Consider the following 14,202-nt stretch of genomic DNA (forward strand, 5'->3'; position numbering starts at 1 on the left):
TGTTTTGTCTGTATATCCGTATGTATTGCACAAATGTCTGGTGACCCTAGAGATCAACAGAGGGTGTCAGATCCTGTGGGGTTGGAATTACAGATGATTGTGAATGGCCATTTGGGTGCTGGGAATCCAACCCAGGTCCTTTGCAAAGCAACAGGTGTTCTTAATCACTGAGCCAACTCTCCAGCTCCTTAAACCACTCCTTCCTTCCTTCCTTCCTTCCTTCCTTCCTTCCTTCCTTCCTTCCTCCCTCCCTCCCTCCCTTCCTCCCCCCCCCTCTCTTTAAGGCTAATCTTCTGAGAAGTATCTCTCTCTGGCTTTTCTCACTGTCACGTTCTTTAAAGAAAACCATCAAAGAACTAGACTGAAGAAAGGAAGTAAGGGACAGGAAAACTGTCCTGGACCTGGAGCAGAAGCCAAGAAAGGAGGGAGCAAGCAGGAGCATGAAAGGCTGAAGGCAGCTTGTCGCACTGCACTTCAGTGGTGTGAACAGCAAATGGGAAGGCCACATGCCAGGTCAGTGTCAGGGAAGCCTGGCTTTAAGGTATGACATGGATTTACAGACCTTGAACTGAACTAAAACGTAACTCATAAGCCATCAGCAAGTCCCTGGACATTTTATTACCTCCCATCATTTAACAATACTTATTCTGACAATCAGGGAAGAAAAGAGACATTACATTTGTTTATGCTGTGGAACATTTGTTTAATGATGCAAAGATGTGTTGTATTCTTTTACACTGCATTTGTTTAACTCTGTGAAGCTGTGTTACTTTGCCTGTCTAAAACTCCTGCTTTAGCTGAACAGCCAATAGCAAGGCAGGAGAGGGATAGATGGGACTGCCAGGCAGAGAGAATAAGTAGAAGGCAAGAAAAGGAGGAGAGGAGGACTCTAGGGGTCAGTCACTCAACTACACAACCAGCCACAAAGTAAAAAGTAAAGAGAGGAATATAGAATAGAGAAAGAATAGAATAGAGGCAAAAGGTAGATGGGATAATTTAAGTTAAGCCAAGCTAAGATTGGGCATTCATAAGAAAGAATAAGTCTCCGTATGATTATTTGGGAGCTGGTTGGTGGGTTCCTGCAAAGAGTTAAAAGTAAAATTGGACTCTAGGTGCTCTGCACGTTATTTCAGGTTCTAGCACTGTACGCCACGAGCCTTTTCATGACCTGTCCCATACTTCCAAGTGGCTCAAGGACCATGTTTGTGAAAAAACCCAGGAGAATCTGAGAAAACTGTGTGTTTGTTTGTTTTGGTTTTGCTTGTTTTTGTTTCTATTTTTATTGAGGCAGGGTTTCTCTGTGGAGCCCTGGCTGTCCTGGAACTCTCTCAGTAGACCAGGCTGTGATTCTGAGGGAATAATCAAGTTAAAGGTTAGTTTTGGGAGCTCCTAGAACAAAACTTGGTGATCTCACTCAAACATACATAACTCTTAAAGAAATGTTATCTAAGGTGGTTTTTTTTTTTACAATTACCTATTTGTATGTGTGTGTTTGTGTGTATATATGCATGTGTGTGGGTGAGTGCATACCACAGCATGAGTGTAGAGGCCAGAGGTCAACTTACAGAAGCAGGTTTTCTTTCTACCATTTGCATTCTGTGGGTGGCACGCAGTAGTTGTGCTCACCAGCAAGCACCTCTTTCCCCACTGAGTCACTTTCCCAGCCCAGACGTTCTTTAAGCACCAAAAGAGGGATTCTTTTCAGGTATTTTTTCAGGGAGTGATCAAATGAGAAAAGATCATCAGTCAGATCTTTCACTCTTAGCAGAAATTCAAAACAAAACAAAACAAAATTAAGAACAAGAAGGAAAGAAAAGAAATTCCTAGGGCATGGTGATACACATCTCCAATTCCAGCACTTGGAGGCAGAGGGCAGAGGGCAGAGGGCAGAGGGCAGAGGGCAGAGGGCAGAGGGCAGAGGCAGGCATATCTCTATGAGTTGAGGCCAGCCTGGTCTACATATTGAATTCTAGACCAGCCAGTACTACACAGTAAGACCTTATCTCAAAGGACAAACAAAAATCTTTAAGAAATCATTATTTTTTGTGTGTGCATATGACGTGCAAGTAATGTATGTGCATGTGTATGTGCACATGTGTGCACGCATGCAGTGAGTAAATGAACAGTGCGTGTAAGATGTGAGAACAACCTCTGGTGTTGATTCTCACCTTCCACCCTGTTTGAGACAGTTTTGGTGGTTCCCTAGTTGCACACGTCAGGCTAGCTGGGAGTAAGATTCTGGAGATCCTCCTGTCTCCCACTTTGCCCTGGTAGTACTGGAATCACAGACATGCACACTCTTGTGCTGCTTTACCTGTGTATTCAAACTCAGGTCCTCACGTTTGCATAAGCATTTTATTCACTCACCCACCCTCCAGGCCCACTGAATTTTCAGTTATCATAAAACAGGTTTCATTGTGACAGTGTCTCACACACACATTGATACACATATATGTATATCTGTGTTATGTGTGTGCATGTATTATTATAATTTGTTCTTACTTGTCTCCCTACTCAGTCAGCCCACTCCCTCCGCTCGAACTATCATAATGTTGCATTATTTCCTGTGATCTTTTTGGATACACAATTCTAGGTTGATAGCTATTTTCTTTCAGAACCATGTAAACATTGTCTTCTGGCTTCTTATGTTGCTACTGAGACAATAGCAGTTGGCCATCTTTGAAAGAGAAGATTTTTTTAACTTCTTATTGCAAGAATTTTTTTAATGATGTATGTGTATAATGTATGGACTGGATCTCTTGTAGCCTGGGCTGGCTTAAACTCAAAATTCAGCTGAGTATGACCTTTGAACTCATGACCTTTCTCCTCTATCTCAGAAGTACTTCCCCCAGCTTCCACTTTATTTTTATTTCTTTTTTTTATATTTATTTATTTTATTTATTATGTATACAATATTCTGTCCGTGTGTATGTCTGCAGGCCAGAAGAGGGCGCCAGACCTCATTACAGATGGTTGTGAGCCACCATGTGGTTGCCGGGAATTGAACTCAGGACCTTTGGAAGAGCAGGCAATGCTCTTAACCACTGAGCCATCTCTCCAGCCCTTATTTTTATTTCTTCAACTAAAATTTTATTAAATTCTTTCCCAATTCTATGTGCTCTGTGTATTTTTAGGATTCTGTTTCTTAACCATATTAAATATCTGTATGATCTGCATGTGATCTTTCTGTAGCAGAAATGCCTTGAGGGCTGGCTGTTGTCTGATGACCTTATTTTCTAGTAAATTTTATTGTGACTTTTTTAAAAAACTGAGTTGCTTATTTCCCTTAGACTCTTATCTGCAGAGAAGATCTGTGTTACTTGTCTTAGGCATCTAAGAAAGGACTACCATTTTAGAATCATTTTTGATACATTCCCAGCTGGAGATTCTCTAAGCATTCACTTTACATGAGTGAGGCTTCAAACTCAAGTTATCAGTACCAGTTTTCTAGAGAAACAACACTGAGAGAAGCAATATATCCCTCTACAAAAGAAGGAGACGGACACTCTTGTCATCCTGTATTGCAAGTGTAGCCCCTTTGGAGCCAGATTTGTTGGTGAGAAAGGGAAGAGACCTCAAATGGGTTTTCCATCTTCAATTGGTTCCAAGTGCAAGAATAAAGCTATAGAAACTGACTCAGCACACGTTCAAGTCCTCAAAACCAATGTCTCCTCGGGGCCTCACTCTCTAGACCTGTGCCCACTGAATGCATTTTACACCTACAACACAGATCTAGATAACAAGTCTGCCCTCTGTGGGAAGATGAGGACCTACATAGTACCTTCAAGCACAGGACAATAGTAAGAGTATTCCAGGACACTGGGCTTAAATGATTAGGTAATTATTCTACTTCCTTGGACAATGTCATCTACATCCAACCCATCATGACAAACCCTATTAACGATTCTTCATTTAAATCTTTGAATTCCTCCCCTCTACCCGTCTTTAAAGTGTTGATTCTTTAAAAAGTTAGTTGCTTTTATATAGGTAAGTAGAATCCTTAATATACCTTTGACAACGGAATATAACAGAATCTTTACAACTATAAAAAGTTCCTTTTGTCTGTGTATTGTGCACACACAGTTGACTCACAGAATTCTTACTGCTCAGCATTCTAATGACATAAACTACCTCTATTATAGGACCCCTCACACACACACATACTTTTTTATTTAAAACTTGGCAGGTTATGGTGACAGATGCCTTTAATCCCAGCACTCAGAAGGTAGAGGCAGGTGGATCTCTGTTAGTTTGAAGTCAGCCTGGCCCACAGAGTGAGTTCCAGGACAGCCAGGGCTACATAGTGAGACTGTCAAGTTTTGTCCTTCTCTTTGCCCCTTGCATGAGCCACATGCATTTTTCCTAGCATGCCTTTGGTCCACAGTCCTATTAACCAACCACACCAACTCATCATTGTTTTGCAAAGTTTTTCCTGGAGCTCCCCAAATACTGGCTCTACTTATGATTTCCTAAGTCCTCATGCATAGAGTATATATTTAAAAGAGTAGTTTTAGGCTTATTTATCATAATTTATATGTATAAGTTTATGCATGTATTGTACTACTGTATGCCTTGTGCCTGGAAAGGGCATCAGGGAGAGTTCTGTATGGCCCTGTGGGTGTTGGGAATTGAACCCAAATCCTCTGAAAAAGCAGGAAGTGCTCTAAACTGTTGACACATCTTTCTAGCTTCAGTATATATTTTTAACTAATCTGACTTAATAAGATAAACTCCTTTATTAAAGAAGTTAAGCTATAAACATCTTAACTAAAATTTTGTTTTGTTTTGAGATAGGTTCTCAGCATGTGTCTCTGGCTGGCTTGGAACTCACTGAGATTCATGTCTCCGCCTCCAGAGTGCTGGGATCAAAGGTGTGTACCACCATGCTCAGCTAGGTTTGGGGTTTGTTTGTCTTTAAAGATTTATTTTATGTGAATGAGTGCTCTATTGACGTTAGATCACACTATAGATGGTTGAGAACCACCACATGGTTGCTGAGAATTGAACTCAGGACCTCTGGAAGAGTAGCCAATGCTCTTAACTGTGGAGTCATCTCCCCAGTACCCTTAACTAGGTTTCTAACTTAGGTCTGACTCTGAAGTCTGCTTTTTCTAGTTAGATAAATCTGCCTTTCAAAATTTCATTAATATTGCTGATGTTCATTAGAAACCAGACTATAAAATCTGATGTAAAAATGCTCCATATTTAGTTGGATTATCTTAGGTTGGTTTGAATAAAACAGAATCTTAAGTGGCAATATAGTCTTTATTTATTAAAGTAAATTTCCTAGGAAATCCCCTTAAAGGAACCAGGAACAGTTTTCCAATGAAGATAACAGTATCTTCTGAATGTAATCACCCAGTCTCTAAGTCTCTACTCAAACCACCTAAGATCTGTTCTTCAGGGTAAATGTGGCCCCTAAAACCACAACATGTAGGGATTCATCTTACAACCATCTTAAGGCTAAGGAAAAGACATTAAAGGCCCATTTTATAATTTTTTTCTGATGTTAACAGAGAACCAGCAAGATAAATAGACTATATTTTGCCAAATTTACCCAATTCACCTTAGAGCTCACAGATGGTCCTACGGCTAGACTAGACTTCAGCTGGGATTTGCTTTGGGTGTAAAATGCAGAACCAGCTTCCTGAATTAAAGTTCTGCTGCCTCTCATTATTTCTACATAATATGTAGGAAATCAAACTGAGTTTTAAATTATGTTGAATAATTTGCGCTTATAATAAAAAAATAAGGAAGAAACACATTCTATAGACTTTTGAAAAATAGTTGCTGAATTAATTCTACACCAGATAAAGAGAGGCAGGCAGGGAAGCAATCTGCTCTTATCTCTAACGTAGCACAGTGTTTATCTCTCTTACCTTTCCTGTCTCGGCCTTCATCAACACACTGCAGACTTCCTAGGGCAGTGCAGAAATCCAGACAAGAGAAGGAAGCACACTAAAGTAATGGAGGACAGGCTACAGGAGATGGACAGTGTCAGACATCATGTGGAAGAAAAGAAGGAATTGTCACAGTTAGCCACTTAGTCAAGAGAACCCAAACGGTCATTTCAAAGGTAGAGGTAAGAAAACATTTAAAGAGACTCTTTACTTCTTTATAGCAGGTTTTTTTTTTTTTCAACAAGAACAGAGGGAAGCTGAAGTCAACTTGAAACTTGTCTTCAGAGAGCAGATGTAACTTAGCCAACAGAACAAAGGGACAAAGGATAATCAGACTCTGCAGTCTAAAAATGTTAATAAAGAGGTATAATTACAGACCCCAAGAAAAGAAAAAATAACCAGAACTTTAATATGGAAGCATCCAGGAATTACTGTTTCTCCAGTACACAGATGTTAATAGGCTCCCCACTGTCCAGATAGTAATGTGACGAAGGAGACATGCATTTAAGTCTCTTAATTACATGACCGTACACTCTGAAAAGTGATACAAGTGTCACACTTGATGATCGGGTTCCAGAATATGGGCACCCAAAGGAGTTTCGCACATGTGCACGGGGCAAACTGCCTCCGCTGCTCCCACTCCACCATTTGCCCACTGGGAACACAAAGCTGGAAACCCATCCGGAGACAAGGGTTTCAGATCTGCAACATTTCCTCAACACGGGTGTTGAAGTGTGAAGTGCTCATCTTAGCAGTTTGAGTGCCTTAGTTTACATTTCTTTTTGATATGCAGTTTATAAAAATGGACACCAAGATGGGTCCACAGATAAAAAAAGGGCAAAAAAGGATAGAGAACCTATGAAAAATGATTTCAGAATCTTAGTACAAGTGGCTTTGTTAAGAAAATATTACAGATGAAATCTTTGAATGAGAGATTTAAAGAATTTCTTTAAAATTAATACTTAATTTCAACAAACCTCAAAGTCAAAACACTTTAGAGAGTAAAAGATGGTTTATACCAAGGCTAAAATTTCTGCTAAATTAGAATGCAATTTGTTTAAAAATAAGTAATTTTTTTAAAAAATTAAGTGATTTTGTCAGTTCTGAGAACACTGGAATAGTCTATCCAAATCTGACAAATAAGACACATACCTCATATTCTTTTCTGCAAACTTTGGAAATATCATTCTTTGACGATGCCTAAAAGCAAACAAAAATCTTCATTAACTTACTATGCATGCTATTTATTTTGTATAGGACACAAATTAGTGTATGCTAATTGTTGGTATACTATTCTTTATTCATCAAAGAAAACCTTATACTCAAATATTTGGAAGTTCCTAGAATACAACAAATCTTACACAATGTTTTAAAACAAATAGCACTCCAGCACTTACTTAGTATGCAGAGCTCCGGCCTAAGCTCTATGGTTTGTTTCAATCTCACATAACAACAAGGTTCTGTTGTTATTTTGGAAACTACACAACTTTGAAGGAAATATAAATCAGAGGCCTTTTAAAAAGCTGAATTCCATGCTAGTGAATTTCCTTGTGAAGCTCTGCCAGGGCACTTACATTTTGCTTTTTCTTTAACCCTTCATATTCAACATTTTATACTATCTCGAGCCAATTTCCTCAGAACAGCACCCCATATAACGGAGAGCGCAGAAGCACACAGCACACAGCAGCAGTCAACCAGCCGCTCCTCCGGTTCCTTCTCAACAGTGTATGAAGAAGGCACTACCCTCTCTATGGTCAGAGGCTGAGATCAGAAACACAGCAGGTTACGCATCATAATGAAGTATGTGCTTGCAAAACAAGGCAAAGCAAATCTGCTGCCAAGCGGTTTTTCTTCTACACGTCATCAGGTTCAGCGTAGACACTGCTCAAGAGTCATGGGATCGCATCCTTTATTTCACTTCCTCCTAGTCTGTCTCCTAGTCCCGTGCAATTTTTAGCAAACTAACTGATAAGGGTGGGGGAGGTGTAGTTGGAGAAAGGGCAGGAAGAAGAATGGCCGGCAACTGCTTTATGTCCCGAGGATTTTAGTTCAAATCCTATATAACTCAACTTTGCCTCAGCATTTGGAGGGGAGTAGCAGACAGCTAGGCTACGTGCTGCCCAAACACTGCAGTGCAGGCTTAGACAGCTTTGTGTATAAAAGTGAAGGTGAGGCTGGTACGCTGGCTCACTCAGGCGGCAGAGGCAGAAGAACTGCTATAACCTGGGACCTGTCTGATCTACACAGGAGTCACAGACCAGCCAGGGCCACACAAAGACCCCTCCACAAAAACAGCACACAAGAACTGCAACAACAGAAGGGAAGGGAACACTGGCATCTCACAAAGCCCAGAGCAAGCTCAAGCTATGTTTACAGGTCAGTTTAAATAACCATTTAAACAGCTAGCATCCCAGTTAGGGCTAAACCACCACTTGGAGTAGAGAAGCCAGGAAGCCAATATTACTAAATCCGAGACGTTCCTAAAAAACATGCAGTGAACTCAGGGGCCTCCCTGAATTTGTAGCAGAGATGCGCCTATCAAAGAGAAGCCAAAGCTTACTAGAGGAGTCCCGTGTCTCCAGAGCAGAGACAGGGCAGGGACACATGCTCAGAGTAGAGCCATGAGGACACAGAGAAGGGAAGAGGAACACAGAACAAGCTGCGGCCACCGCTCTCAACCAACAGTACCCTAGCTTCACACTGACTCAGCACGCCCTGTGCAAAGGCAAAATGCCTTGGTCCCAATAAACTCTTCTGTGTGTGGCAGAGAGATGAAAGAAAGAAAAACGGAGCTGGACAGACGGCTTAGTGGCTAAGAGCACTGGCTCAATTCCTAGCACCCACACATCGGTTCACAACTGTCCATAACCACAGTTCCAGGGGATCTGCTGCCTTCTCTGGCCTCCAGATGCACACAGTGCACATGTGGTACACAGGCAGACAGGCAGTCAAAACACCCATACACATAAATAAATAAATTTAGGGAAAGACAAGAAAAGAGAAGGTTGAGGATTATACATGTAGTGGCCGCAACTGAGACATAACCTAATGCTAAGTGTGCAGTTTCTGCAGGTCACCTCTCCAAAGCTGCAAAGTAGACAGGGCAGCTAAAACTCAAACTGTACTCCATGGTGCTTAAGAGCCTGATTGTCGGGTGTTACCTGCTTGCATGCCTGTCGACACTCCAAGCCAATAGCCAGTTCACAGCAGCCTAAGCCAACCCAGCCATCAGACTTCTTAAAAACACCTGAAAAACAAAATGTTCAAGTGTTTTGGTCTAAGAATCAATGAAGACAAATAGTATACAAAACTAATGGATATTATTACAAGACAAAGTGAATGTCCATGAGGAAACTAGTTCAGACAGCAGGGCCTCAAAACAATTATGTACCTCCCCTGGTCCTAATTCCCAGTGATGTAAGTTTCCTTGGGGTGCCACACTACATGACTATTAGGCCCTTTGGTTTGATCCCCTTTTGTTCACCCTGAGCTTGGTCATTCTCAATCCTGGGTAAACAGCATGTCTATGAGAGGACATGCAAAGTAAGGAAAGCCAGGGAGAAAGGCCTTTTCCTTATTTCATACCATGAATCACATACAAATATCCTGATACTATTTAAGCAAATAGCCAAAAAATGAGCGCGTGCATCTTTTGTGTTAAAATATTAAATATGTAGAGTAGCATAAACTCATTATCTTATTTTAAAACTGACACATAAAACATGCAGGATCAATTTCCACGAGCAACTCCTGGCTTTGATGGGCACACCTAATCATTTCAAACGACTATGTATTATTTTGGTTTAGTTTCCTTCCTTGTATTCAGACACTCACTCTTAGACCAGCGAACAGAATCTGCAGGGATCATAAGCTGTGCGAGCTGTTATTCATAATGCAGTACATTGCTATCCCCAAACACCCAACAACCTCAGAAGATAAAATTATTCAACAAGCTCTTTTGTTATTGAATCTCTACTATATACAAGCTACTCTATTACATGGGATATGAAATTACAAAAAAATAGATAAAATATACAAGAAGCAGCTCATTGTGGAGACTGTAGTTTGGGCTGAACAGAAGTGCACTGCTCAGTTTGTTTGCAATGCAAACTTCTGAGAATACCAAGAAACTCTTTCAAGCTAAGAACACAGGGCATATTCCTGTTTCCTAAGCATTGGCTTTAACCAGGGCTGGAAAATGAGCTTCAATTCCAGAAGACCAGGAATGTCAGGCTACAGAATTTAGGCTTTATTGCAATATAAGCAGAAATCCCTGAGTTATTCTTTCTGAAGGAGATGAGAAAGACAGAAATAATGTGCTGAAACATTAATCATAAATTTATAATATATAGTAACTATTAATTATGACTACACAATATTCTATCCCAAGAATGTAGTGACAAAGACTTGAACTAGGAATAGAAGAGACAGATACAAGATCTTGCAAAGGGTGTGTTAATGGGACTATGAAGAAAAAGCAATCAAAGGTAGTTTTCAGGTTTCTGGGCTAGTTATCTTTCCAGCTAACTTTGGTTTTGTATTTCAGATGTTACATGAATGCTGAGATCCAGGCCATGGTGTCAATTAATCACACAAACAACCAATTCCCTTCCTAGGGCCGACTAGTTAACAACTTAGCTGCCTAGTGTGGAGAGAGGAGGGGGAGTTCCACACACTAGAGCAGCCATAGTCCCTACAGCAGGGAAGAGGGAGCAGGGGAGAGAGCCTAAGGTCTAAAGCCAAGGTGACATTACAAGGAGGTAGCAGTCAGTAAGATCACATGTTACAGGAAACTCAGAGTACAAATGTTGTAGAATATTATTTAACTATATAGAGATGTGTTACATTTGGTTTCGCTACAGAATATGACTGTAACTCTGTAAGGTGTGTTACATTTGTTTAACTAGGAAAAGATGTGCTGCTGTTTCATTTTGCCACAAGGCAGAAGCGAGAAACCCACCCCAACAAGGCAAAAAGGAGTACCAGCTCCTGCAAAGTCGGCCCCTGAACACACAGGTGCCATGGTGTGCATGTGTCCATGTATACATGTTCATGCACACACACATACAATGCAATAATAAATAAATCCTTTTTAAAATCCTATATACAAATCAGGTTTAAGACTATGGTTCAGATTTTACATTAGTAAAATTAATTTACTTACCTGGCAAAGATGAATTCATACAACTCCAAATTTCAACCTGAAATTGTAATCACCAAAATGCTTTTATGCAAATAACTAGCTTCTATACATGATAATCTCTACAGAAATTATGCACAGTTAATTGGGTTATGGATGAAACCATATAACCATAGGGCTAACTCCATATTTAAAAAAATAAAAATAAAAGCTGGGCCAGTGTGATGGTTCAGTGGGTAAGGGTGGTGTTGCCAATTTCTGGGACTCTCAGACCCTCATGGCGGAAGGAGCAAACCACCTGCACACACTGTACTCTGTGCATGCACACACCAAGTGTAAAAATGATAACCACTGCATATGCCTTCCTTGTTTTTCCATTGAAAGTACCGGGAATGAGCCAGGTTACTCGGGTTTCAAGCACACAGTCAGCACTGTCTGGCCTTCAGCAATTCCCTCTTGCACACAGCAGAGGCCACTATATCTCCAGTTCTCTCACAGAAGCTTGTGCGCCCTTGGCCTGGCCCACACACATTTCACACAAAGAAAACAGCCCAAACCCTGGAGACGTGTCAGACTTCCTCATTCAGACTTCAGGCCGTGTATCAACAAGAGTGTGACAGAAATGGAGGGTTAGGAATCAGCCACATATTTTCTTATCTCAAATTCAATTTTCCAAAATCCAAATAAACATTGAATTTAGTTATTACAGATTTCATAAAATTAGTCAAATCACTGATAGAATTCTAAATTGATGAAATACGGCAGTGAAATTTAAAGACTGGAATACATTGATAGTTAAGACTATTGTATTCCCAGGCACTAAAACAAGGATAAAAGGCGAAAGACACTAATCTATTTAGCAGTTCATAAGAAGATTATTTTGGGTTTAAAATTTTATTCTGATCACATATTCAACCACTCTTGAGAAGTGTGATAAATCTAAAAGTAACTCAGCCCATGGCTTCATGTATACAAAAGCTGTCACAGTGATGTAGGGCTTACCATCGTTTCTGGGCAGTAGTCTGGGGCTCTCTGCAACAGATGTTTCAGTCGGGATTCACTCTTTGAGGAGAAAATCTATTTGACAAAAAACCCAAAAAAAAAAAAAAAAAAAAAAAAAAAAAAAAAAAAAAACATTAAAAATTAATTAAAATTAATTAATTTTTTTAAGAAAGAAGGGTTTTCTAAAAGTATCGTCCTCTAGATATCCCAGTTTCCTCGAAGGCTATGTTTTACAGAAGGAACTTTGGGAGGGTTTTAAATTGAGATGAGGTAAGATCTGTTTTACACACTTGTTCTCACTGTATATCCCAGGTTGGTCTGAATTCAGGATCTCCTACCTCAGTCTCCAGAGTGCTAGCATTATACACCCAGCTTTTGAGGTAACATCTCTCGTAAGATTATTTGATTAATTTGGGAAATAATCAGGAAAAGTCCAATTACACCAAGTTGAAACTCTTTTCTATTACCCTAATGTGGAGAAAAACAAGCTAAATAATACTATTATTATTTAGCCACTTGTCTCCATAACTAGCAACTATAATTAAAAAGTAACAGTAATTAGAATATTACCATTTTGTAATATCTAGTGAATTAATGCATTTAGGCAATTATCAACAGTAACTATTAAACATCACAAGAAGGGACACCTATATCTATTATCATTCAGAGGGAAGACCTGCCAAACAAAACAACCAAAAAAATCTTCCAGTTTGATCAAAGAGTCTGGCTGTATTTCATAAGGCAGATGCAAATCAAATGTGGTTGTTCAATTTAAATGTAAATCAAGCAAAATTAAATAAAAATAGAGTATGGGGACACACACCTGTAACTATAGCACTTGGACTAGACTAGACCACATTGACAGTGTGTACTATCATACACCAAGGAGAAAACTACATTGGATATAGTGGTACAGGCCTGTAACCCTAGCCCCTGGGAAGTGAGAGGAGGAGGCCATCCCTGGTACATGAGTTTGAGTCAAAAATTAAATAAATGAAAACTCGAGTTCCAGGTTTCTTAGGCACATTTCAGGTATGTGAGGGCTAAGTCTTGTTTCTCAACTTGACTACATTTAGAAGTAACTAAAACCCAGGTATCTGTGGAAGATTTTTCTAGGCTGTACTATTTGAGGTGGGAGACCCACCCTTAATCAGGATCATCTGTGGTCAGAAGATTCACCCTCAATCTGGGCCACACCTGGCGGCACCCCACATAAGATGACTTGGAGAGGAAGCTGCTTTCTGTCTGCTTGCGCTCCCTTTCACCTGAGTTCATCTCTCCTGAGCCATGCCTTCACTCACATTGGATGCTGCTTCCGCAGGGCCCCAGTGTGGACTGAAAACTGACAGCTCTTTCAGACCTCCCTGGGTCTCCAGCACCAACCCAAGACTGCCAAGACCTCCAGTCTTGTGGACTGAACAACTGCAGGATCCTTGGCTTTTCTGTCGGGAAACAGCCACTGTTGAACTACTCAGACCACAGCCTGTAAATCTGGCACTCTCTCTCTCTCTGTGTGGGCAGGAAGGAAATACAGAGAAAGTTATACTTTTAAATAATCTCCTGGGGGCTGGAGAGATGGCTCAGCGATTAAGAGCACTGGCTGTTCTTCCAGTGGACCTGAGTTCGGTTCCTACATGGCAGCTCACAGTCATCTGGAACTCATGTTCCAGGGGATCCAACACCCTCTTCTGTCCCCTGCAGGAACCAGGCATGCAAGTGGTACACAGACATACATATCGGCAAAACCCTCAAATGTAAACATAAAAATAAAAATAACTTTCAAAATCATCTAGTTTCTCCTCTCTATTCCTCAAAAATAACAAAAGCAAACACAAAATAAATAAAAAAGTCCAAGCTCCCGAAAAAAGTTAGAACACTGGTGAGATGGGCTGAGAGCATAAACAATACACTCTGAGAGCGGACAGCCTGTTTGGCCTTGCATCACAGTTGTGTCTTAGTGGCTAAGTATGGACCGCATAACGAGGGATGCTGAGCACTCAGTCAGTCTCCCTTCCTCCAATCACTGGTGTGGAAACTTTAGTAAGTTAGTTAATCCTATATCTCAATTTCTTTACTTACAAAATGAAGGTGACATTGTCTCCAGTCTATTACTACAAATATTTGAATAACGACTGAGATCATTACTTCTCAAGCTCTCGA

General features: G+C 40.4%; 1 protein-coding gene across 1 annotated transcript in view; it reads right to left on the reverse strand.

The window, feature by feature from the left end:
* Reck (reversion inducing cysteine rich protein with kazal motifs) overlaps positions 1–14,202 on the reverse strand; it is a 66,411-nt gene that overhangs the window by 38,478 nt on the left and 13,731 nt on the right. The window contains exons 3-6 of the mRNA XM_050156076.1: positions 12,043–12,117; positions 11,065–11,101; positions 9,062–9,147; positions 7,053–7,100 (exon numbers count right to left, since the gene is read on the reverse strand). Of these exons, the coding sequence (XP_050012033.1) occupies positions 7,053–7,100; positions 9,062–9,147; positions 11,065–11,101; positions 12,043–12,117 (246 nt within the window). The remainder of the gene's footprint in view (positions 1–7,052; positions 7,101–9,061; positions 9,148–11,064; positions 11,102–12,042; positions 12,118–14,202) is intronic.

The sequence above is a fragment of the Alexandromys fortis genome, unplaced genomic scaffold (assembly GCF_014885135.2).
Source record: "Alexandromys fortis isolate MF-2015 unplaced genomic scaffold, M_Fortis_MF-2015_v1.1 scaffold_92, whole genome shotgun sequence".
In the NCBI taxonomy this organism is placed as follows: Eukaryota; Metazoa; Chordata; class Mammalia; order Rodentia; family Cricetidae; genus Alexandromys; species Alexandromys fortis.